The 27,436-nt window shown below is 38.5% G+C and overlaps 1 protein-coding gene across 4 annotated transcripts in view; it reads left to right on the top strand.

Moving 5' to 3' along the window:
- The window catches only part of ppp1r12a (protein phosphatase 1, regulatory subunit 12A), a 51,870-nt gene that overhangs the window by 1,837 nt on the left and 22,597 nt on the right, over nt 1–27,436 (top strand). For all 4 annotated transcript variants that reach the window (XM_084406194.1, XM_084406196.1, XM_084406197.1 and 1 more), the window contains exon 2: nt 25,525–25,655. In XM_084406194.1, coding sequence (XP_084262320.1) covers nt 25,525–25,655 — 131 coding nt within the window. The remainder of the gene's footprint in view (nt 1–25,524; nt 25,656–27,436) is intronic.

Raw genomic sequence — 27,436 nt, 5'->3', positions numbered from 1 at the left:
TTGTGTTCAACAGAAGAAAGAAACTTATACTAGTTTGGAACAACTTGAGGATGAGTAAATGATGACAGAATTTTCATTTTGGGACACAGACACAATCAACGTGTTCACAGTCAGATTTCAGGGGTAAAAACATTTCAAAGAAATCCTGATGAAGTAATTCAAAGAAGCTGAGTTTTTATATTTGAACTTAAGGTTCTAGTTGTCATATAAGTTTTTAGGTCTCTATAAGCGTCTTCATTTTTAAACAGGAAAAAGTGGCATTTGAGGTTGCAAACCGTAATATCTACGGCCCTGCAATGAGTCTTCTGGGTTTGATGTGTCTGTAAGTGATGGCAGGAGGTTGTCTGTACAGGCTCATGCGTTTAAAAGCACTTGCCTTTTTTTGGGCCGGTGTTCAGACACGGGGAGGAAGGAATTTGGATGCAGCTCTTGAGACCCATCCATGACCGAGTGGAGAGGCTTCTTCCTCTATTGGGTCTGCTGTGTGTGTTTATGGATGTAGACGTGTGAGGTAGCGGAGAATTTTAGCATGTGACCAGCAGGCAGTGAGTTCATAGCGAATGGTATTTGTTTTTAAACACACTGATCTTTGCTGTTAAAGATGCACTGGTTTAGTTGTTCTGGAGGCATTTAGTGAATAAATGATGTACATCTTCTGTTAGCACTTTAAAATTTACTTGGTTTGACAATTGCATCAAGAAATTTGAATTTATGTGTTGACAAATGGTTCCTGGGTGTGTTATGATAGGGGAATTGCTAATAATAAATTGCACCTCACAATATAATATACTTTGAAGGATGGCTTATAAAAGTGCAAAACTTTCCATAGTTTGCCTCATGTCAAATTTTATGTGTCTATTCAACCTTATTAAAGCAAATTCACCTGTAACTTGGTAATGCAACTCGTATACAATTTTTATTTAGTTTTTTTCCAATTGTTCGACTGGTAAATTGCACTTCAGCAGTTGTGTAAACAGAATTGTCAGTTCTTATAAATATTAAGTATATAAGTATTAGGACTTGACAGTTAGAAAAATATATCAGATTGTCATTAAGCAAATCAGTTTCTTTTTTGTATACATTTTGTGTGTCAATGGGAATACTAGATCTGCACATTTTAGAAAGCATTTATGAGAATGACTGGTTGTGTAAAAAAGCCATACAATGTCGTAATTTCGATCACAGTCCCCTGAATTTAATCAAATCATATCAAGGCTGAACTAATAATGATTAATTACACTTTTATTAAGTTCGCTTCTTTAAATGCATGACAATCTTTGTGCTCTGCGGGCCTCTTTAGTGAATGATTCCCTTTTATTTATGTAACTTTAGACTTGAACTGAAAGGCAGTTTAAAATCCTCAACTTGATTAGAGATACGAGTCTGCTAAGGGGTAATTAAATGTAACAAATCATGTAAAAATCATTTCAAACTTCGATAATTGGGATCAGTTGAAAGTATTCAAATCAGGAATGTCAGAATCAGATTGTGTAGTTTGTGCAGACAATTTTTTTTCCCAAAGCCAACTCGTTGAACAATGTTTACTGAACCAGCGACGATTTTCAAGATGATTATTTATTTTCTTTAGCAAGCAGTGTGACGTATTTCACTCGAATCATTCCGATTCAATTTCAGCGATTGAAGAACAAATGTATACTCGCGTGCGTTACGTATTACGTACGTTCAGTGAAGTGATTTATCAGTGAGTGAGTATAAGTCAAGTGAGTGTGTTATGTCGATGTTTTTATTTTTAATATTCCAGCGGATAGCCAGCCTAAGTTTTTGACGGACGTGATAACGTGCATAAAGGGTGAACTATGTTTGATAATTGGGTAAGTATAAATGTGCTGGAGACATTCAAAATACTTCATTATACTTATTTTAGAGGATCTGTTTTGTGGCTTAGCCTATATAAATTACGTGTTGCTCATAGACTGACACGTTTGGCTTGTCAAAAATGTTACATTCAGCTGTCGCAAATTTGTTAACTTTTGAAAATCAAGCTTATTTTATAGCTGGAGAGTAGTTGTTTTTTTATTATTTATTGTCTCATTTAACATTTTTTTATTATTATTTAAACCCATGAAAATGCAGATCCTGTTGTAAATAATCACTTTTTTTAAAACTGTTGTTGCATTATTAAACCATTGAGGATTTGAGTCATGTGGTGTTTAAGTTATATCTTTATTTAGACATCATTATGACAGCAAAAGTTGGTGTTTTGGTCACCCTGGGCTCTCCCAGCATGACTCTAATGCCCCAAGCAGGCAATAGAAGCAGGAAATGGACCGCTGTAGGTTACTCACCAATGTTTTGACTCAGCCACAATTAGGTTTTATTCTTATTACTCATGCACAATGATGTATGGGCTGCTAGTTTTCTCATTATTTGCCGAACTGTAGAAGAGTGTCTGACTCAATCCAGTCAGCCCACATATACTCTAGGTAGAGTAGTGAAGGTAGAACAGGGACCCGTTCGGGAGCGTTTCACCGCAACTGACCTCACTTTCAGTGCACTGCTGTGTTTATCCATGGAGGGACATGCTGTGCTGGTTCCAGTGACTTTTGTAGCAGTACTGTATGGCTGAGGTTATAAATATCACGTGCAGTCGGGCTTGCAGGCAAGAGTGCAAGAGCGCTAACTTTAGCACCCAGTCAACCCACATTCTGCACTGTTCAAGCTCATAGTTAAGAAACCTGGCACAGGCTTCTGTTCGTGGCTCGGATGTTCTGTGGATCGATGTTTTGAATCAAAAGTCATCCGCTTTGTATCAGAGCCATGACATAGTGGGTAGTTCAGGTGCTCATGGCACTCGAAAGCACTTGTGCCCACAGGGGTCATGTTTGAATCTGGCTTGCATTATGTTGTGTTCTCTTTATTTTGCCCACAACTTACTTTGCATCTTAATTTTTGTGTTAGAAAATGCTTGAAAAGAGAATTGAAAAGATCCTTAAAAGAGTGAATCTCGCAAAGCCTGTCGAGAACTGGTCCATGTCGATATCCCCCCCCCGCCTTTTTTTTGCACAATGAAAATGATGCATATTTATACAGCCTTTGCGTTGACATAATTTAAAAGAATGTATATTATATATTTTAAAAGAATATTTTCATAATCTAGATTTAAAAAGTAATATTGCATGAAGAAAATATTTTTTTTACAACCAGTGTATTTAGATTATTTTCATAATATATTTTTGTATTAAATATATTAATAACAAACTGTATTCATTTAAAACAAATACATTTTGCATAAAAATGTAGGCTTTTTTTACAACCTTTGCATTGCATAATATAATTGTAAAATATAATTTACAAAGTAAAAATTATAATAAATAAATTATACATCATTGCAGCGTTTATTTAAATGTATTCTGATTTAATAACATTTTTTAAAAAGGTCCACATATCCATCTGGACATATTTTAAAAAAATTCTCCCAGATAGAAGTGTTGGCAGAAATACGTTGCATCTTTCATGTATATAATCATTTCAGTGAACCAGTTCAAGAAAATGGTTGAATTTATCTAGTGGCTCAACAACTTTGTGGAGGCGGTATGCAAATAGAGGCGAGAAACAGCAGATTACGCCCAAGGCCTAAAGCGTTGGTGTCTGCAACACTGTTCCTTAAAGATTTTCAAGGATGCGTGTTTCTGCAATATCTTTCAAATTTACGGTTTACATATAATCTTAAAGTCTGTTCGACCTTATATGGAAGCTGCCGCCTTTTAGTCCGAGACGTGTCATTTGCGGCATTGGTGGAATTGTCTGCGGTGCTTTCATCATCGGTGAGGTCAGAGTTTAGGTAGGTTTCAGTAAGAAGGTAGGTGAAGACATGCAGTCATCCCGTGCCTGCATTCCTGCCGTGTCTCTCATTGGAAAGACCTAGAATTCCTCAGCTGTCATTTACACCCCCAGCCAAAAAAGGTCTCCACCTCAACAGTCACATTGTTTTACTCCTCTCTTCAGTGTCACAAATAGAGGCACAATTAAGGCGCTCATTAGGGCAAAACAATAGTTCTACCATTCATTTGTGTTTTAATCTGTCATTCTGTGACAGTTGTGCCACATTGTCTCTTGTTACATGAGTCTGTTCAACAGTACTTGCAAAGAGACGATGCATAAAGATGGTGTGATATGAAGATGGATAACCTGTGAGCTGATGTGACAGCGTCCAGGAAGGGAAGCTCAAGGAAATGGTGCTACTTAAAGTGAAATTTAACATCTTGTACTCTGTGTTTTAATAATTTTTTCAGCCAAAAATTTAAATGGTCATTTACTGACCATGTAGCTCCTAAACGTATGACTTTTTGTTCTTCTGTGGAACACAAAAGTAGAAATTTGTACACTATAAAAGTAGTCTATATGACAGTATTCCAAGTCTTCCTGGCGAGTTCATGAGAAAAGCATCAATTGACAGATTTGTCTGATCTTTTCAGGGAATCAATTGATCCGGTTCACAAATCTGGTCTCACTGAATCAGATTGATCTGTTCAACTCACTTAAATGTCCATCTTTTCCTCAAATATAATTGCCCTGCGTCTAAATATGCCTATTTCCCTATATAGGAGAAAAACAGTGTGTGAAATGTACGTCCGAACTCAGTCATTTTGACTTGAGTGAATGTAAACAAAATAACTATATGTTGATGAAGGCTATATTTTCGTGAAATAAAATTACTCGTATCATGATATAAGATTTTGGTCATATCGCCCACCTCTACTACACACATTTATACTGTATAGAACATACTTTTTTACGGTCGCAAAGTACGTTCCTTATCAAATGTAGTAGCTACTCAGACACACATTTGGATTATGACATTATTTTTGAAGGTTCAGAGTTATTCAGAATCTTTCCTTTTTTGTAGAAGAAAGGCATTCAGGTTTGTAACAAGATGAGGGGGAGTAAATAATGACAGCATGTTCGTGTTTGTCATCGTTCATAGTACTGCAGTGTGATAATCTCAGCAATGTCAGCATGCATTGTGAATCCTTAGATTCCCAGCTGTGTCTTGAGCCGCCCAGTTGGAATGTCAGCTGATATCTGGTGTAGATACTCAAAGAAACACTCCTCAGGATTCTTTGCATTGTTTGTGAACCTTTGTTTGTGAGAGGTTGGTTTTTTTTCGTTTGTGAGAGGTTGGTTTTTTTTCTTTACGTTGTGAGTCAGCATGGACAGCCCAGTCATTATTGGGCTGCTGTAATTGACGAATTGAGTGATTCAAAACAACAATCAAACCATCTACCAAAGAGAACTTGTGTTGTGCATCTTCAGTGTTTTTGGAGATTTGCCAGCTTTTTCAAGTTTTAGTCTGCCTAGATAACTTTTTTTTCCCTCTCCGGAACTCCATGAGGTGACACACATTTAGGTTATTCTTCACAAGAGACAACTGCACGTGGTTCAACAGGATATACTCAATAACAATACATTTAAAACTCTGAAAACCATGGTATAAAAGAGAGGTTTAACAGGGAGCGTTGTGGGATACTACATATCACCTGATCTGGAGCAGGAGATAGTTTGTATTAGGGCCTGAAATCTAAAACCAGGCCAAGGTAATTTGGACTTAAACCTTGAACCTTAAATTAGCCTGCGTTCCTGGGAAACAAGGAGATGCTATTCTGTTCATTGGCCATTCGCTAAAAGGAGTTAAGAGCTCAACCCTTACAAAAACTTGCCATGTCAACCATACTTTTTGCTAGAAAACTAGGACTGCACTTTATAGCAAATTACATTAGGTATTGCAATATGGCTTTGTGCAATTATCAAATAGAAAAGGCTTGGATTTTCATTAAATATATATATATATATGTGTGCTTCTGGTTTCACAGTGAAACCATTGTCACTGTTTATTTGCATTTAGCCTATTTTACAATACAATAATTGAATTGCAATATGTTTTCTTATTTTAATATATTTCTTAATAATTGTATTTATTAACAAGCACCGCAATAAAATGATTATTTTATTAGTAATTTTGAATTGGTCATTAACAAAATGTGGCCTATTATAAAAACTCAAGCGAAAAGAGATTTAAAAAAACAAAAAACTATACAAACTAACTTGTAAAGAGTTAACCCAAGTGAAACCCTAACCCAGATTTGACTGTTTTTTCCTAAATCATCTAAGCCCTAATTGGTTGGTTTGCACTCAAGAAGTAATTTTTATCAGAAGTCACCATTTTTAGTCTTTATACAAATGCACTACTCTCCAGCAAAATCATCCCAATCATTTTGGAATTAATTTTTTCTAGTCTTGTGGTGAAAACTTAGGAACATAGCCTATATGGCAGAAAAACAAATAACGCAATGTCAGTTCTACAGAATACCATATTTACCAAAGTAAAACCATAATAAATGAAATCGATGAATATGTAATATCTTTCAGACAGCATAAGAAGCTTTCAGAACCTTATGTCTGTAGTAAAAATGTACTACCATGGTAAACTTTGGTATGGCATGACACAATGTTTTGTCTTGCAAAATGTGGTAGACATTCTTTGATGACCATTTGAATTAGACTAAAACAATTTTTCTTCCCAATTTCTCTTTATTCCATTCAATTTTATTGTCGTTTGTGCTAAATCATGATATCAGTTTGGCTGATGACGGTCATAGTAATGTTATGTAAAAGGGTGATGGAGTCATGTTTTCTCTGTTGTCAGTGTATGAGCTCAGGCCTAAAGGAAATCAGCCCTGACATAAATTAGGTGTGTGGGCCATTATTTCCTCTTGGTTGGTGCAAAAATCACGCTTTGCCGCAAGCCAAAAACTGATGTCAGTGCGTGTGCTTTGGCTTTGGCGGTACCATAATTAAGGAATTTTGGTTTTTACGAGAGAGTTAAAAGCTGAAGACAGGTCAGTGGTTTTGTGTTAAAGGTATGAAATAATTTATGGATTTAATTTAACATTGTGGGTGGTTTATTAAATTGTTAGGTCATGCGTTTTGACATTTTCTGGTCCAGTAAGTGCAAATGTTATGATGCCATATTTTTCTTAAATAATTCATGGTAATTGTTTTTAAATTGGTTTCTGATGGGGTCCATCCCATCACCAGGTTTCTCATGCATATGTAATGGATGTGTAATTTGCATGTCACTCAATTATTCATTGTTTACTGGAAGTGGGTGGGAGTTGTCAAGATGAATCAGCATGGTAAAGGTTTTAATCAAAGGTTAGCGATCTGTTCAGTTGACATGTTTATTGTGTTGGCCTTTTTCCTGTGCAATATTATGCTAAGCAGAAACTAAAATGATTCTTGGCCGTCACTATGGCGTTGTGTAGTCATCAAAGTCTTGTCTACTGCTTGATTGACATGCTAATATTAGAAACCAAGCACACCAACAGTTCATGTTTTACAGTTTGTAATAAGCAGGTTTGGCCCTGTCAGGCAGGCGGTGTTGAGATATTTTCGGTTGGATGTTTGAAAGGAACCCATAATCAAGGGCAGGAAGTCTGTTTAAGTAAAGTTACAGCGTTGTGTCATCTGTTGTCTCTGAACATGTTGACTTGTCTTCCATTGCATTTGGGTATCGCAGTTGGGTGGAAAAACTGTGAAGCCCAGCCTTGGTTTAGAAGTTTTTGCTGGCGATGTCAATCCCTGCGTCAACTTGGTGCACAATAAAAAAACGTTGTGTGGCCTAGGGGGTGGGAATCTTTAGGCGCCCCGCGGTCCGATTCCGATTCTGGGAGTCACAATCTGATTCCAAAATGATTCTTGCAAACGGCAGTGGTGGCGGCGGCCAAGTAATGTAATCGGTGTATAGCCGAACACCATGTAACACCAACTACCACATAGTCTAACTCACACTTATGCACAGATGTTTTGTTCTGTCTGTTTAATCCCTTAAGATCTAACTGATTGTTTTTACGTTAATTTCCCCTCATGAAAGGATTTTGAGATTTCTTATATGTATTTAACCACTTATACATGGAGTCGCATACAGCCGCATGCCACAAGCTCTAAGGGAGAACACTGAATTACCAGCAATTATCTGTGTTTATATGCTAATGTTCTTAAATTATGTTTTTAATTGGGTTAATTTAGTGGCACTTTAATTGTAATTCATTTCTCTGAGCTGCCACCAAACTCTGGAATGTCCTCCGTTGGTTTTGATGACTATATGGCGTAGCAATTTCAGACAAGCGTCACTGCAGGTTCAAACTGGTTTACCCGAGTATTGCTGATGCACAAAATTCTTGAGGAATGTTTTAGAGCCTGAAGCCCACCTTGCAGTCCACGGACACACACTGATTGCTGTCTTAACCTTTCATACACATGATTGCCAGCATTATCCAATCAACAGGTGTGTGCTGTTCTTTGATTGGCTTTCTAATTGGTTGATGCGTTGATAAGAGCCTGTTTTGTTTTGAATGTTGATTACGCTATGTCATGAATGGTAATGAGCCATTTATTTGAGAGAATCACTATTGAGTGATTGCTGCTTAATGTAATTTAGTTCAGCAACTTTTTACTGGAAATTGTCCAAAAGAATACATTGAGCATATTTGTTGTAAACCCACCCAGTAGCTTTCAATGTCAGGGCTTGACAATAAGGACTGGGGCCAGGGTAAACAACTTGGCCAATCTGGCTAGTGCTGCATCGCCACGAGAGTTTATCATTTGCACGTGTTTTTAAGCCTTGTCAATTTCACTCAATTCAGTAGTCGCGGGCTGTTTGGAAGTTTTGTGTGCGCAACAGACATCCGAAGCCCACGGCCAGAAGTTCGCATCTCAGTTAGCGTGCAAATACTGAATTGAGTTCTTTCACGTCGTCTTGCTCTTAACCGCACATATTCACACAAAATTGTCTTGTCAAGTACCCTCGTAAACATAGTTTGTTAGCTATATTTAAAGTGGTGTCTTAACTTGCTGCTCCTGACTGAATAACTTTTTTAATAAGGATTAATCTATATTTAATTTATACAGTGACGGCTATGCAGTGTTTTACTTTTGATTACTTTATTCAATTTCTGTACCTGAAAACTACTGTTAGACCAACCTGAAAATGTTTGTTCTATTGTATTTATTTGTACTATTGCTTGTAGTCTGATTATTTGTCGCTTTTCTTGTCATTGTCACATTCATACTGTACCTTTGTGGCTGTCATGTTTTTACTCAATTCTGGCACTTTCTGTATTTGCTTGGGAAAAGTTCTATGCTGTATTTGAAATCACCCACTATACCCTCATTCACTATTCCCTACACCAATCCACTAATTTAGTCAACTTGAGGGAGTGAATGAAAACAAGTGAGCGAATTTGGAGTGCAGTGAAAGTGATGCGGACACCATCCTCTGCAGTTGTGGGGATTCGATGCGACTCTTACAGTGCACAGGTATTCTGTAGTGGCTAGATGTAACCAGAACTAAATTCAAGTCAACTCAACATGTTCAGAGACAACAGATGAAACAATGGTGCATCATGGGATTGAATGAGTGGAGTCAATAATGTCCACTATTGTTTCGGAAACCACTAAAAATGGCTGTCCTATCATTATATACGGGTATTGTGGGTGATTTTGGACACAGTCCTGGTGTTTCGGTGTACAGAATTCCAAGGAAGTTCTCAGAAAAAGCTGAGGAACCACTTGGGTCTCCCCTCAGACATGAGGCATGTCTTCTGCCCTTGGTCCAAGTGAAATGACATCAGCTTACGTTTTCCTTTGCATGCCTGTCTCTCTCTTTCTTTTTCCCCCTCACCAGGCTGTGGCAGGGCAGGGCAGGGCTCTCATGCTCCGGCTGGCCAAGAGTCTGCAGGATAGTGATAAATAGCATGCATGGATTCTTAACTGCTTACAGCTCAATTCAAGTCTGTGGTCCCACTACAAGTTTGTAAAAGCCAACATGGCCTGCTTCTGGCAATAACATTTAAGCATTGTAAGGAGCTGCTGCTGAATTTGAGTCTAACTAATAGGGATAGGTCATGATGGTAGACTAGTCTATATACATTTTTGTATGTGTCTAGCAGCAGTGATTTAATTAGTGTTTTAACCGTGTTAACATAGAACCTAAAAATATATCTGATTTGGGTCAGGTGAGCCCTAAACCAGCCTAATTATACAGACAACCCACTAACTAGTCAATTTTTAAAGTGTGTAGGTTTGCACATCACTAGTACCTTCTAGGGCTGCACGATAATGACATTTTGACACTTTTGCGATTACATATATTGCTATATGGAGAAATGCAGGAATGTTCACCAGATGAGTTGAATAGGTAGGCTATATTTGGAATGAAATAATCAATCTAGAATCAGTGGGGTGATTTTTGTTGGGGGTGTGCAAATTTAAAAGTAATTTGCAAAAGCTGGAATATTATATGGATTATTTTTTTTTGTAAAAAAGTTTATAGTACAACTTTAAAATGACAATACTAATGTATTACGTCTTAATTTCTTCATTTTCATACGTTAAACCTTTGGGCTTTTGTAAATGAGCTGTGCCACTATTTATTTAATTAAATGGCAGTCTGCGTGATTTCACAATCACATTAAGCCATATTGCAATATTGATTTTATTTCGATTATATTGTGCAGCCCTAGTACCTTCAATGTGTTTGCTACTCTCAGCCCATCCTCACACTCCATTTCAGGAATACATTTTGTAAATCTATCTGTTGGGATTAACTTTTATTCAGTGTTTTTGATATTGTAATGAAAGTTTTCTAAAAAGCATGTTAAAATCTCTCCCAAACCTCAAAGAGTATTAAAATAAGCGCTTCTGTGAAAAACAATGTTCTACCTGAAATTTACCCCTCTAATGCGTTTATAGAACAGTTCAAACTATTTTGGGAAGTGAAGGGACCTCTTTCAAAGAGCCGAATCGGAGTGGCTTATTTACAAAAATGAGATTAACTATTTGCAGAGATCTTTAATGATGTGCCACACATCTCTTCAAACAGCGAGAGACCGACAGCTTTTAGATGTGCTGCTTATTTCCCACTGACAAATGAAATTTGCTCTTATTGCATCACGGAGACACATCCTTATATAGATCACATTGAAGCTGCCTAAACACACACAGAATCTTTCATAATTCTCACTCTGGCTACTTGCATACTTTAGTGCAAAATTAAACCCATCTGACAATACCAATTATTTTCTTTAATGCAGCAATATATTTCTATAATGATATAGAGATTTTACGTGGTGTCCGCTCAGTAATAGAGGTCAAATAGGGGTCAAATAGAAATCTCTTAGCAAATTATGTGAAGTCCACTAGTTGTTTTAGAATTTGTTGAAGGTGGTGCTGTAGCAGCTAGTGCTATAAAACTGATGAACTGATGCTATTTCTAAGAGAATGGTTTTGCATGCTGCTGAGAATCTGTTTTGCACAATGTCAGCATGCTAGAACCCCTTTTTGAGAAGTTTCATTATTCTTTTACACATTCCTGCAAAAACAATACATTTAAATCCATGATTTCCCTGTACGTTTAGTTGTAAATTGTTGTAAATTGTAGATGTAAATAGCATGACAGGGACAAAAACAGGAAATGAGAAGCCACAATGACTAACACAGCAACACCTTGTTCTTGCTATTTCAGCTTGACCATGCAATTTTACTTTCACACACACCAATAATGTTTAGAGCTATGCAGTCAAAATGTGTGTCCCTTACTTAACACCGATTGTTGGTGGACATGCAATCACTGTCCGAGTGTTTAATTACAACCACCGATAGTTGAGTCACAACGGAGGAACGTCAGCAGTGGTCAGCGTCTTAGCAATTTGCTAATGACTGTCAGCGCGTGTGGGCGTGGAACGTCACGCGGGCTGACGTGATCGTGAATTTGCGCTCTTGTCCAGATGGAGCCAATCAAATGTTTAGAGCTTGTAGCTTGCAGTCACCCACCAGATGTCAGAATGTTTGTTTGGGTTTTACACAGATTGGAGATGAGGAATACAAGTGGACGAGGGAAAACATGTACACAAATTTATACACTTGAATCCAAAATTGTAATGGTACAGCAGTGACTTAGGGTGAAGGTCAGATGCTTCAGACCTTTTCCTGAGCTTTTCTTTCTTATTTGTGTGTGTTTATTAGGAGTGTTCTTTTTGCCATTTGTTTGAGTATGGGTTTATCAGACAGTAATGGGTGGAGGGGGCCATTCAGTTGTGAGAGTGGAAAAGGGTGTTGAAAAAAAACCCTTTGTCAGTGGAACAGGAAGTAAGTGTTTATTTTTTCATTTCCTCACCAAGGCGTTAAAAGTGATCTTCATCCACCCCTAGAGCTGGCTGTAAATCACCCTCCTTTGCATGCCTGTAAACTTTTTGACCAGACTTGCATCAACCTTATGCCTACGCACTAGGCTTGCTACGATAGTCTGTGTTACCGGTGTTCAGAAGCAACACCGGTTACATCACTTGCCCACTGCGGCATTTTATTATTTAAATTTTTTATATAAAATCATTTAGTTCAGTTATAGAACTGACACAATTAAACTGAACGTGTCTGCTTAATAAATCGTGAGCCGAACGAGAATCGCAGCACAGATCAGCGGCAGGAGTCAGATTTCATTAATCACGAGAGTGAGGAGCTGACTGACAAGATGACTGCGGAATATTTGGTGTCAGAGCGAAATGTAAAAGCGCCTATTTAAGCGAATTTGTCATTGCACTGTTTTGTTGTGTTTTTCATTAAGAATAATAGGCTAACGAACTAACCATTCAAGCAATCCGCCCTGAATTGGCACTAATTTGAAAGTGAAACTAAAATGCGCACGGCTGCACGTGTCCACGGGCGTGGAGCGAGCAGAATAGAGCAAGCGTTTTTCCATAGGAATGAACTGAAAACGCTGCCATGTGCGGACGTGTGCATTTTAGTTTCACTTTCAAATTAGCGCCAATTCGGGCATATTGCTTCAACAGCCTATTATTCTTAAAGGAAAGGACAACAACAGAACAGTGCTGCTCCACACCATTATGAATGCCCGTGCGGACGCGTGCATTTTACGTTTGTCACACATCGATTAACCGGTGGGAAAATATCCTCAGTCACATCCCTACTACGCACTTGATTCTATTGGGAAGGATGTTTCACTAGGGCGTACATTAGGGGTGTCCTGTCCTGCTCCTGGAGGGCCACTTTTCTGCTGAGTTTAGCTCCAACCTGCTACAACACACTTGCCTGGGTGTTTCTAGTTGTCCTGAAGACTTTGATTTAGCTTGTTCATGTGTGTTTAACAAGGGTTAGAGCCCTGACATAGAGGAAAATGTAAGGGTTGCCAAAAGTGGGCAACCAACATTTGTCCCTAAGAGCTGGTTCCAGTTCTTTCAGAAATCGAATTCACTGTATTCCACTTGGTTTCAAAATTACTTGGACCCCCTGCCCCCCCTTAAACAATACCCTATGTATTCATGTCCTCACATGTCAAATGCTCAACAACACATGCAAAATAATCAAAACTCCCCGAACTTCCACATGTTTTCACTCTTCCCCCTTGAAGACTTCTGAATCAGCATGAAACATTCAAAATGTCCATTCTCTTGCTCTCTCTTTCCTAGCCTCCTTCCTTCCAGTGATGTATGTCCTGTCATCGTCGACAGTAGCGCCGTCAGTGGATGAAGCCACACAGTCAGCTGGCTCTCAGCATCTCCTAACCCTCGTCTTTCAGGGACATGTAATTAAGCAGCTCCCTGGAGCATGACAGATCATAGGCGCTGACACCGCTACAAGCCCTCAAACCTGACCGGACCCATAACCATGCACATCCAAACAAACTGCATTGTTGCGACCACCCATTATTGAAGCCAGTTTTGCTGATCTATATTTCCTGTGATAATAGATATGGATTGATGGAGTTCTCCAGCACACACATGGGCAAAAGTTAACCAGTTCATTCCACCAGAAGAAATGCACCTTTAGCTTTCATTGGCAGTACACTCAAAGTTTCTTAGTATGTTTAGGTACTTAATAGACAAGTTACAAAGGTGTACCTTTTGGGGGTGCTGACCCATTAACAAGCTCTTGCTAAGGTACAGTTTTTGCACACACTAATGCAAAGAGTTGTCTAAACTATTCCTCTGTGTCAACGGCTTTGTTTGAGCTTTCCCTATGGTGTGTAAACACCCTGAACCACTATCTGTGTGAACGGCCCTTGACACTTCCAGAGAAATGTCACTGTTGCAAATTGTCTGCTTTATTTTTCTTCCATAGTCTAAATGCCAGGACAGGGGCAGCATTGTACAAATGTACTATTCACCCTAGCAGTTTAGACGTAATACCAGCCACCAACCCCCTCTATGGCCACAGCCCAAAGAAGCACACATGGCTCTTGCCGGCTGGTATTGTTTTGGCTGCTGGGTGTAAGCTGAAGTGCAACGTATACAATCTCTTCCTTAATTTCCCTCCACCTCTACCATGCCGTCTTTTTTTCCATGGGAATCCCAGGGCCATATATGGTCGTCAGCGGCTGGCGAGGCAAAGTAAGGCTTTTGCGCTCCCCCCCTCAAGTCCAGCTGTACCCCTTTCTATGGCCTCCTGCCATAGAGCAGTAGCTTTTTTTTGTCCTCTTTCACTCTCACAGTGAATCTCACAAAACCTGTCAACAATATGCATGTCATATTTCACCTTAAACCCCCCAATTCTCATTACATGAATTAGATTTGTTTTTTTTTAAATTGATGTTTTTTAGTGTAGTTTATCTATATTTATATATCTATATATAGTTTGTATATTGTTTTATGCTGTTATGGTAATTTAAATTACCAATTGTCACTTTAGTTGTTTTTTTTTAGTTTTTTTACCAATATAACCAATATTTAGACTCCAATAATTGCAGATACCGATAAACTGTTAATACTTGTGTAGTGGTCGATAACCAATAAATGGTGGATATTAAAAATAAATACAACAAAACAGTTTTATACTACAAACAGTCAACAGTTTTAAATACTGAATTTAGACATGTTATAATGTACCGTATGCATATAAAAAGAGCTTTTAAAGGAAACTTTGTATTAAGTAACATTAGTAGTTTGTGAAAACCTGTAGGTAATGAACTTTCATTGTCATGCACGAACACAGCTGTTGATACATTGTTTTGCACATCAACACCTGCACGTTTAAAGACATAGCTTACAGCAGCTGTATCTCTTAAAGTTAGTGTTAGAAGAATGCGAATTTATATTAAAATAGAAAAATGATATTCCACAATTAAATATCCAGTATACAAATGCATAATGTATTATTATTATTTATTTTTTTTATTCAGTGAAGTATGACCATCTCCCTTTTGCCTGATAATTCTTTCTTTGTTTTAGTTGCACATGCTCTCTTTCAATGTGCTGCTGCTTTCTCTTTCTACACACACACTAACACAGCAAAGAAGGAATTCCTTTTGTGGAAGTGGTTGTGTGCTGGTGCGTTGGTGATGTAGAAAGAGGAGGCGGGGCTCTGGCTGGCTCAGGGCTCGGAGCTGTGCTGTTACTTATCTGGGAATTTCTCCAGTGGTATGATAGAGCTGGTCCCGACTGCAGCCTCGCTAGGTGGCCTCTGCAGCAGGAGAAAGCGAGCCGGCTGGGGTGGGAGCGGGTCGCCGTTTACGTCCGGGAGAGGCAGCGTTGTGTGATTGCTGTTGCTTTATAAGGGAGTGAATTGGATTTCCCTTTAAAGAAAACATGTGCGTTATCTGACCTTAGACTGTATTCCCTATCTTTTGTTATTGCATGAGCTAGTGCTGGCTCATAAAAGAAGGCAGCATTACGGTTTTTCTTTGGTCACATATGTGATATTTTTCGTTTTGAACCAGCCCGTTGATGGACTGTTTGGGTTTCGTTAAAGATACTCAGGAGGTTATCATGTGTTCTGCTCGGTAATAAACATTTAGAATGAGATAATCAGTTTCATGATGGCTATAGCCAGAACGTCATGTTTTAAAGATATGAGAACCTATGAAAAGAAAGTTTGCATATGGTTTGCAGAAATATTTGCTTTAAAGTCTAAAGCTAACTTGGCTACCAGCTGAAGCTTTTTTGCTGTTTGTAAAGAAACTTGCTAAGCAAATTATGTCATGCTCTACTTAAGGACCAGAGCTACTGTACATATGAGCCTTAACCTCTGTAAATTAACATATCTCTTGATGTTCATTATATAATCATATTGTCCAAAGCTTTTGGCCAAAGAATTATTATTATTATGATATTTTTTCAGTTGGAGAATACTTTCTGGCTGGCTGTCACCACATAAAACCATTTATTTTTGCTTATACTTTTGTGGTTTACTTTTTCTGTTGAGACTAATAAGATATTTTGAAGTGTCTCCAAGCTGCTGTTTTTGCAATTTGAATTTGAAGGGTACATAGTTGTCCACTTAAAAAGGGGAATGCCAAGGACGGTTGGCTCTCACACACCACCTCTTGCTTCTGGGCTTGATCGCTTTGCCAGCTGCAGACTTTTCTTAGCCAGTGAAGCAGCACACCTTTTCAGATATTCATGTGCTCTGTCAACAATGATACATTTTGTAATAAATTGTAATATACAACTCATATAAATTGAGTTTTTTTTCTAATATAAGACAAATATTTACTTTGAAAGAAAAACATTCTTGAACTCTAGAAAATTTGGCAGCTTTCTCTTTTGTGCTTTTAGTTAACATGTGCATGCTCTTTCTAAAGGCAGAATCCCTTTGTGAAAAGTAGTAGCCTAGCTATTGCAAAGGTCTTCTTGACTGAGTTGTTTATAACATTTACTGATAAGAATATAATGGTACAATTTTAAGCTATGAACTGTGGGAAACACCTTGAGAGCATTTCAAGCTCTTTGACATGGCAGCCATAGGGCTCAGCCTTCTTTGAAATGCTTATAATTGAACACATGCTTTGCACTTTGTTTTTACACTTGTCTCCCCATCAAATGCTTTTTGATACAATAAATAAGTGCATAAGTTATGTCACTGACATATGTTGTATGTGCAAAAAAAAAAACCCCGGCTGATTATTAGTGCAGATTTTCGTCCGTGAATTTAAATAAAATTTGCTTTTATGTGATGATTTAAAAATGACTTTGAAATGTTTACATGACATTACACTATACATGACACATTGGTTATTAATCGTAATATGTATAAGATTGGGCATGTAAAAACGCTCAACGTACTTAAGTGTTAGTATGTGAACATGAATGGTTCATGGTTGTGACTTGAATGTCAATTTCTTTTTTAACAACTGCATGGCTCAACGCTAAGGGTTTTTTCTACTAGTCCAGTGCTTTTCAGGCTGGTCTAACAGTAGTTTTCAGCTGCTGTCACTTTAAGACGTAATTCACGGATCCAATATACTGATATTTACATTTCACCGCGCTACTTTTCCATAGTTTGACATCATTTTGTGTGAATATGTCTGTTCAAGCGCGAGAATGCGTGAAAGAGGACTCCATTGAGTATTTGTGTGCTATCTGAGGCACGGCTTTCTGGGTATGTGCTTCGGATGTGTGTGAACTTCTCAAACAGCAAGTGCCGAATTTACTTCTCTTTCGCATCTTCATGTACTTGAATATTTAAATTGGCGAAGCTTAAAAACACATGCAAACGATAAACTTTTGTGGTGATGCAGCACTGGCCTGATCGGGCAAGTTCCGTCTACTGTCCCGAGCGTCGTTCACGCTGGTCCAGGTTTATCAGGCCGTCCTTATTGTCCAGCCCTGTGCTGGGGTGTCTATAAATGGTCTGGTTGGACTAGGGTGAGTATTTTGTGTTGTTAACTCATAAAAATGTCTTCATGGTACATTAGGTCTTTCTTTTCCATCATACATGACCTTTAGTATGTTTTTTTTATAAAAATTTGATTGTTGTTTGCCAGTGGAGGAATGGTGGAAGAACTACAGGATTGGGAAAATGTCCTGATTTTTCAACTGAGAGTCTACAGGGGCTACTAGAGGAAGTGAGATGGGAGGGGGCTTCAAGTGTCTTCTCCCCTTGAAGTGAAGTGCTGCTATAGTTAGATCCAAACGCTTTGTGTGATGACTTAGGAGATAATCACTCATGGGTTTGCTGCTGCTTCACACACAGTCACCGGCCCCTGTGTACACACACACACGCACACACACACACACATGCAGACGTAAACGCGTGGGGGAGGCTATACTCCTCTCAACTCTGGTGGATTGAATTCACAGTTCCTTTTAAAGTATGGAAAAAGCCCAGTGTCCTTTTTCTGAACTGCAAGCGATGGGTAATTATTTGACCATGCGTCTGGTTTGTCTTGTAATGGTTGATATAGAGTTATTTGTAGTTGTGTGATGTGATTATAAATGTTATAGCCTTCTCTCTCTCTCTCTCTCTCTCTCTCTCTCTCTCTCTCTCTCTCTCTCTCTCTCTCTCTCTCTCTCTCTCTCTCTCTCTCTCTCTCTCTCTCTGTCTCTGTCTCTGTCTCTCTCTCTCTCTCTCTGTCTGTCGGTTTATAGTATATTGTTGCCCTCTCATGACTTTATTTGGTTAATTTGACACAAGTAGTCCGAGTAAACAATAAACCTTTCCATAGATGCCCGATACAGGCTTATATTATTTGATCAACAAATATTTGGAGTGGGCTCAATAATTTCGCTATTATTAGGAATTGCTAGGTAAATTTGCGCAAACAAAAAAGCTAGCCTAAATGTATTTAATAATCTTAATGGTAAATTTCTTTTACCCATGACTGGTTTTGTGAGGTTCACCCAAGATTTCTTCAGTGACCATTCATACAGTGTTTTACTATTTGGCAGCAGTTTGCTTCACAACGGTAGAGGGTTTTCCCTCTTGGTTTTAACCTATTATGGAGAGACCTCATCAGCTGGTTCAGATAGACTTTTACCCCATGTTCAGGGGTCCGTAATCATGTGTTCAGAGTTTGACCATAAAGGGCCATGAGAATTGCGCTGGTTAAGCCGAACTGAAGAGCTCAAACACAACCGCCGCTGTTCCAAAAGAAGTCGGACCCCCTCTGGCCCTCAGCTGTAAGACTTTCTTTTCATCTTCCCCTCGGCAAAGTCTGTCTCCAGGGGCTGCTGGAACAACCCTGGTGTGTTTTAAATGAATTCCCGTCTTTTATTTATTTATGTTAGTTACAAAGGGCCAACGTGACCAAACTCTTGTCTTTTTTTTTTTCTCTCTCTCTCTCCACTTTTAGCCCCATTTCCATGGAAACAAGCAGGGCTTCATCTTCGCATGCACGTCAGTTGTATGTTTCAGATCTGCGGATTTGCCTGTCTCTCCCAGCGTAGCCAGAGCTCTCAGTGTGTTGTGTTAGGATTAGGCTGGCGCATCTGATGGGCATTGTATTGTTTCAGCTGTAATCTGAGCCATATTTAACCTGTATTGTGTCTTTATTAAGTTAATCTATAGATAACACTCTGTAATCAGCGCTGTTAGTCTTGTCCAAATTGAATGGTGTGTTTGAGGAGATGCAAGGGTCACGACTCACCTTCTCTTTCTCAGCGTCTGAGAAGGTGATCTCATCTCCTCTAGTTGTTGCCATAATGTGTAACATCAGGACATTATTATGAATGCAGACATGTTGAGCATTAGCATTTCATTCCTTTTGGATACTTTAGCGAAATAATTTTGTTTAGTATTTTTTATTAGTCTGACGTCGTCATACTCAGATTCTAGTCAGAATGTGAGTCTGATACTGCTCCAGTGGGCTGTGATTATGGGGCGTGTTTCAACCGAACCAGGAAGGAAAATGCCTCTGCACTTAATTGGATAGACCTACAATCAATCATAGCAACAGAGTAAGTGACGTATGTTTTTCATTCATGTTTCCGATCAACAAATGCCTTGATCGCGGTTCTCTGTTCCTCTTTTAAAATGAATGCGCTGTTGATATCTTCTATAACAGACGCGATGGCGGAATCAATCCAGTCAACTTCATCAAACAATTACCATTTCTACCCTATCAGCATGAGAGGAAGCATATATATTTATTCACTCTGTCAACTCACCTAACATTCCTTGACAGTTTTCAGCATCCCTCCACTCACTCTCGGCTTGTCCTTCCACAGCCAGGAATACAGGGGGAGTAGGCTACTTTGGGTTCGGGCCGAATACCGAGCCCGGAGCCCTCTCCTCGGACAGCATGCCAAATATGCATTTATTCTATCTGACTTATTTGTAAGTGTGAACTCGTGAAATCTCAATTCTCCAGCGGCAATCTTCCTTGTTGTAAACAAATTCAAAAGCGCTCTTTGATGACGTAGATGATTACGTTACCGTTGCTCATCTGTCCATCATCGTATAAAGCCTGCCCTGACAATTTGATTGGTCCGAACAATTTTTGTTCGGCCATAATAGCTCTTCAACGGATCAAGTCCAGACCGAACTTCCCGACCTAAAAATGTTGTGGGCGGGGCTAAGTTCGGCTGGCATCCAGGCTAACGTATTGTGTGTATTTTATTAATCTTGTTTGTAGTGTCACCAAAGAGTATTGGAAAAAAAATAATTAATTCCTATTTGTAATTATTTTTCAGACATGTGTCCCAAATCACTTTCATCATTTTCCATTGATCCTTGAATTTACACCATTGGACAAGCCGATATAACTGCGTCAGGCTTGTCATGATGCTCAAGCAAACAGAGTGATGTTTTGATAGTGCCACGGTGTTTAAACTTCTGGGAAATCATCCTACTAATGGTTTACTTTTAGCTGTCTCTGCATATTACACACTTCACTTTTAACTTACTGACATTGCATGTGGTCGGTCTTGTAGAAGTTTGAGGTCTGTGTAAGATCAGGTTTCATTATGGTACAGTGCTACTCTGAGGCATCACTTCCTCCTTTTGGCCCCCACAGCAATGTGGCTCTTCAGCAGCCAATCATTTTCTTGCTCTCGTAGGCTGATGTTTGGTGGAATGGACTTTCAGTGGTATACGTGATTTTATAGGGGTTAAACGGTGTGGAACTGATTTGAGAAATTTCTTGATTGGTTGAAAACCTTACGTGTTTGTGTTAATCGGCATGGGCCTGATTTGAGAGAACTTTCCCAAATTGGTTGAAAACGTTCTAATGTGTTTGCAATGTTCAGGAATTCATGTTGAAGAGTGTCTTATGGGAAATGAGTGCATAATGTCTCTTCTCTTCTGATGGGAAATTCCCTGATGTCCTGTTTCAGATTTGCTAACTAAATTTTTTTGAAAAACAGTATGGCTTTTGTAGACCTATCAGACTAGATTATATTGTCCATGTTATCCACATTATTGTCCACATCCACTTCTATTATTATAGTACATGATGAAGTGCTCAGGTCTGCAAACTAGGGCTGGGTGATCAGATGCTTATGCTTTTATTTTTTTGCTGACCATATAATAGCTGAAAGATATTGCGGTTATTGTGCATGTTAAAATGGATTCTTTTTAAAGGCATCTCTAATTTTAAAGGGCTAGTTCATTAATTACTCACCCTCCAACCTTGTTCCGAACCTGAAAGACTTTTGTTCATCTTCGAAACACAAATGAATATATTTTTAATGAAATATCTATCCCTCCATTGAAAGTCCATTCCACCAAAAAATGGATGCTTCAAAGAGTTCATAAAGACATCATAAAAAATAAATCCACATGAATGGAGCAAATCCAAATCTTCTGAAGAGACATAATCTGAGCTAATCTTAAATCAACAGATTGAATTTAGGATTTTATTTACTTATAAACACTGATTAACACACAATCATAGAGCTCATCGAATTTGGTCAGTGGTAGTTCAACCGTAGGTTCTTGACGCTCGAAAGCAAACCTCACTGGCCAATGAGGTTTGTTCTTGCACATCAAGCAACACACCCAACAAGTATGGTTGACCTTCCGTTTACAATATTTCATTAGCTCTATGTATTTGCATTGATCATTGTTTGTATACAAATTAAAGTCTAAATTAATGAAATTTTTTCTAGTCTGTTATACCCAGAAACAAAAATCCAGGTGGAGTTGAGATGTTTGTTGATTTCTGTCCGTTACAAAGTGATTTGTTTGCATCAACACTCAAAAATGTTCATGCATTTTCACTCATCAATGTATACATGATATTGACTTGTTTTAATCTAGGCTATATTCTCCAGTTCAGATTTTTTATAAGAAGTGTCCATAAGAACCATTTCTGAATGAAGAAAAGAGCATGAATATGTCTGCTTTGATTATTTTTGTTAGCCTGCATCCTTATTGATTTGAGTCCAGAATCAAGCATCTGAAAAAAATCTCCTTCAGTTTTACTGTGGTCTCGTATGTCTGGTCAATCTTTGAAAGTCTACAAAAAGGTCGGCAGTTTGTAGACTGATCCTACCTCTAATTAAACTCTTGCTCAGCAGTATATAAATTCTCTTTTGGCTGCCGGGACATTTTTCACTCAACTGCGTATTGAATTCTGCATGCATAGGTCTATCTACAAGAAGTGAGATGCAGTACCGTCAAAACAGAATTACTCATATCTGTCAATGTGGCATCGACTGTAAGAGTAAAACCAAGACTTAGCATGTGCAGGGCTGAAACCCTCTATTTTTAGCAGTGCGTCACAGACCAGATCCTACACAGCATGGTGCTGACAAATTTGGTTACAAGGCAGATCAGCAGCTGTTTGGATGTATTTGTGGTACTTTTGTCTATTGAAGTTCACCACTTGTTCCTTAAGAGCAGCTTAAGTGGTCTATTGTTGACATTTAGACAGGAATCCTTTTGGGTTCAATTGAACGTCACTCATCTCGGTAGTTCTGCAGTTTTCTTCTTTTCCATCAGCAACATGGTGGTCAGCTGCAGAGTTCTGCTTGTGACCAAAGGTGTTTAGACCAGCATCATTATTAATAGTGCATATAGTTCAGACACATTAGCAAAGTTTTCAGGCATTTTGCTGAATTGTCAATAGTGTAGTGATGAATGAAGCACAGTTTTCACAGAAATCACTCTCAAACCAAGCTGCTTTCTGTTGGTCAACAAAATCTTCTTTTGCCCTCACACGAAATACAAAGGCCCTGTCCCAAATGGCACCCTAAACACTCCGCACTTTCGTGACGCAAAGCCGCTTTGACTGTCGGGAAGAAGTCTGCTGTGGAGCTCACTAAAGTGCGCATCGAATGCACACCGCAAATGGGACACCCTACGGTCTCATGGACTTAACGCACACGTGCACGCGGCAGCCATTGTAAGTCCACAAGACTGCAATTGCATTTAAGTGTGCCATTCGGGACACGGGCAAAATCCCATGAATTTCCATTGAAATTGCTGGATTTTTTCTGTGAAAACTCGTTGAGCAACAGTACATGTGACTTTAGCAATCAACAATGAAGATGACCTGGTGATTTAAGAGCAGTATTGAATAATTATTCTTTATATATTCTCTATTATTGTCTGATAAATCTAAATCCAAATTTTTCATATTTTTTTGAGAGCCTGATTACAAAAACAAAAGCCATGTCCCAAGCACCAACATATATTGTAATGTACAGTAGCCTAGTTTGTACCGGAGCAAGATTCCTTAACTTTCTTTATCAAAAAAAAAAATCTATTGCCTTACAAAGAAATTAAATAATGCAAACAAGACAACATTACTTGCGTTGAAAGAATAAAAATGCATGTGCCATAATCTAGACTGCACTTTTTTTTTTTATATATATCCACATAATATATCTGCTGTATCTCCATGTCTGTTTCTAATCCATGCTTTCCTCCAGCGCTGTCAAACTGTTTTGAACCGAGATGTGACAACTTGTTCACTATTGAGTCACTACATGTCTGTGGTCTCTGTACGTGTACATGCCTGTCCGCGGCCATCTGTGATGTGAGATTTGGATGCAATTCTTGCTATTGTTACTAATGTTAATAGATTAGTTCCCAAATGTCTCCTGGACGTATAGCCGAACCATCAAGTAAAAAAACAGACCTCATGTCTGTCTGGATACATACCAAATCTGTCTTCATTACATACTGATGACATACTACCCTGTGCATTTTCGGAAAGGAATTTACACTGACTTTTTTTTTTTTTTTTTACACAAGTGCTCCAAGACTCCAACAAGTCCTTTTCTTTGGAGAGTAATTTCCCTTGTCTTGTAGCTCAAAGTCCAGCTCTGCATTCACTGATGTGGTCACGAACTCTCACACCTGTCAGGCCCGAACAATTACAGCCATTAAGGGATTGCCATTGTTGGGCTGTGGGAATTGCTGGGTTAGGCTTATAATAAACATGGTGTGTTTTGAGGCCAGAGGGAATGCTTGCTTGCCTTAAGGGGACTGGGTAGGACGCATATTATCCCGAGGCAGGGAATGACATAAGGCAGTGAGCTGTATTTGGGTGCCCATGAAAGGACTCCAGATTAACCACATTTTGTATCATGTTAATAGGGCTGCGACTAACCGTTAGTCGACTAGAAGAGGCTTGGTTGATCAAAATTGTATTAGTCGTTTAGTTGTAGAAAGTTAGTCGACAGTTTGGACAGTCCTGGTTTCCTCTACCAAGCTTGACAAGACCCTGATAAGAGCGCCCATAAGTTTCTACTGCGGTACTGTAAACAGCCCAAATTTGGGCAAGGATTTCAACTAGATAGTCTTGTGCCCTGAACGTGAGGCTGGTTCGTGTGTATCCCCCTTTGTCTATGGTATTGACAAGGCAACCAGATGTAAGACCTGGAGATTTTATGGGCAAGCGTTCAAGAGGGGAGCACGTGGAGAACCGAGGTTGGACGCTACTCAAGGTTGTGAGTTTAGTCTGACAATGGGCACTGAAAGGCCCCTTTAAAATGTATGATATAAAATTTGGTAGTTAACATGATCGCTGTGTCCTAAAATTGTTTATTGTAGAGATGAAGAAAGTAATGTATTGAATTGGTGAGTGAGGGTAAAGTTAGTATTTTTCTCATTTTTTCACTCTGTTCAAGTCATGCTTTCATGAGTCCTTTACAACACAATGGTTGCACTGGTAACACATCTAATATAATATTACAGGAATGTTAATTATTCCTGCATTTGCAAAGCTGAATTTTCAGCTGCCATTACTCCAGTATTCAGTGTCACATGATCGTTCAGAAATCATTCTGAAATGCTGATTTGGTGGTTTTCTTATCAATGTTGACAGTGGTTGTGCTACTTAATATTTGTAAAACGCGATGCATGTCTTTACTGTCACTTTTGATTAATGCGTCTTTGCTGAATAAAACTTAATTTAATCGAAGTAAAAATCTTACTGACCTCAAACCTTTGAATAGTAGTGTCTATATTGTCATGGCAGTGACAACGCTAGTCTTAACCAAGCTCTTTTGTCTCATCGAGTGGTGACATGCTTTAATTACAGACCTCCATATTTCCCTCAAGGGATTTTGGTTACCTGATGACATAATGTGTCTTTGTTTGGAGGAATAGGTTCCCACTGAAGATTATTGTTTGAGCCTGAAGCTCACTTTTGGGTTTATGAAACTGCTTTGCTAAGGCTCTTAATCTGAACCATGGGTGACTAAAATGCTATATGCTGCATGAATACTGTTTTGAAAAAGTCAATGATTTGAATAGGTTTACTCTGTTAAACTGCTAGATGATTATCTTGCTTAGATGTTAACTCCTGTCGTCTTTTTTTTTCAGGCCTGCATAGATGATAATGTAGACATGGTGACCTTCCTTGTGGAGCATGGGGCCTGTATCAACCAGCCCGACAACGAGGGCTGGATCCCCCTTCACGCCGCCGCCTCCTGCGGATACCTCGACATCGCTGAGTAAGTACCGCTTCCCCTCCACAGAAAATATGAAGTTGTTTCTTCATCTTCAGGCAGTTTTATGTCCCATGGGGTTAATTCTTATTAAAATGAACTAATTTCATCTTTTATTTTTTATTTTTCATTTTTCATCATTTATTATGCTACTTTTCCAATGCCCTTAATGTCTAGTTTTTGTTTTACCTTTGTCCCATATTTAAAATAAATAATAAAAAGTATAAAATACAAATTATAGCTGTAATTGTCAAAATAAACAAAGTGTGAAATTATCGAATTTGATCTATATTATTATACACAACGTGCTAGCTATGAAATTAGCCTTAGTGAAACAAAGGAATCAGCTTAAATAACGCAAAAATATCCTATGATGCATACAGTGCTATGCATAAGTTTAGACACCCATACTAAAGTTGACTAAAAAGAGGAATAAAAAATCATCTTTTGGAAACTGAACTTAATGCCTTAATTTAAAAAATTAGGAAAAATCCAACCTTTAAGGACACCAATTTTCTTTGTGAATGAATAATGCATCATAAATAAATAAATGTTCTTCCTTAAAATACAGGGTGCATAAGTTTGGACACCCCTATGTTAAATTCCCATAGAGGCAGGCAGATATTTATTTTTAAAGGCCAGTTACTTCATGGATCCAGGATACTATGCATCCTGATAAAGTTCCCTTGGCCTTTGGAATTAAAATAGCCCCACATCATCACATAGCCTTCACCATACCTAGAGATTGGCATGGTTTTATTTCAGTTAGCCTAATAGCTAGTTTGATTTGCATTGAGAGATGATCTTATGGAAAGTACCCCATGCCAATCTCTAGGTATGGTGAATGCTATGTGATGATGTGGGGCTATTTTAATTCCAAAGGCCAAGGGAACTTTATCAGGATGCATAGTATCCTAAATTTTTTTTTACAAAAAATACTTAAAAATAAAAATCTGCCTGCCTCTATGGGAGTTTAACATAGGGGTGTACTCACTTATGCACCATGTATTTTAAGGAAGAACATTTATTTATTTACGATACATTATTCATTCACAAAGAAAATTGGTGTCCTTAAAGGTTGGATTTTTCCTAATTTTTTAAATTAAGGCATTAAGTTCAATTTCCAAAAGATGATTTTTTATTCCTCTTTTTAGTCAACTTTAGCATGGGTGTCTAAACTTATGCATAGCACTGTATATACATTACTGTTCAGAAGTTTAAGAAGTTCATTTTAGGAAGTCAAGTGCATTTTAAGAGTCGCTCGTAGTTGCGAGGTGTTCAGCCAAAGCATGTGATGAAATATTTAAACGCTTAGGTGTACGTCTAGTTTATTTTTTCCCTCACAGTTCATATGTTGATAGGGTTTTTTTTGCCAGCTATGTGTAACCTGGTTAAGAGGTCAGCCCAGGTTTGAAGCCCAAAGTGAACTCTGTTCTCATGCTACACCATAGGGATGGATTAGCACCTAGCCTGTGCTGAAATCATAGCTGTGGTGCATATGATCTGACACTCTGCTTGAAGGGAATCCAGTTCCATTCATTGAGTCATTCTTCCTGTACTGAGAATTGATAAACATATTCTCTTCTATGAAATGATTGTTTCATAACCTAGTGATCTGTATTGTTGCCTACCTACATACGCAGCAGCCTTCTAAGGCAGTGTCCTGAACGTCATGGAATCTTAGAGGTGACAGATTGGAAACACTGTACTTAGGCAGCTTCACAAATAATGCTGCAAATGAGACAAATTAATGTCGCTAAGCCATGGCACAATACTCTAGGCATAAG

The sequence above is a fragment of the Rutilus rutilus genome (genome assembly GCF_951802725.1).
Source record: "Rutilus rutilus genome assembly, chromosome: 4".
In the NCBI taxonomy this organism is placed as follows: Eukaryota; Metazoa; Chordata; class Actinopteri; order Cypriniformes; family Leuciscidae; genus Rutilus; species Rutilus rutilus.
This window is presented reverse-complemented; position numbering and strand designations above follow the sequence as displayed.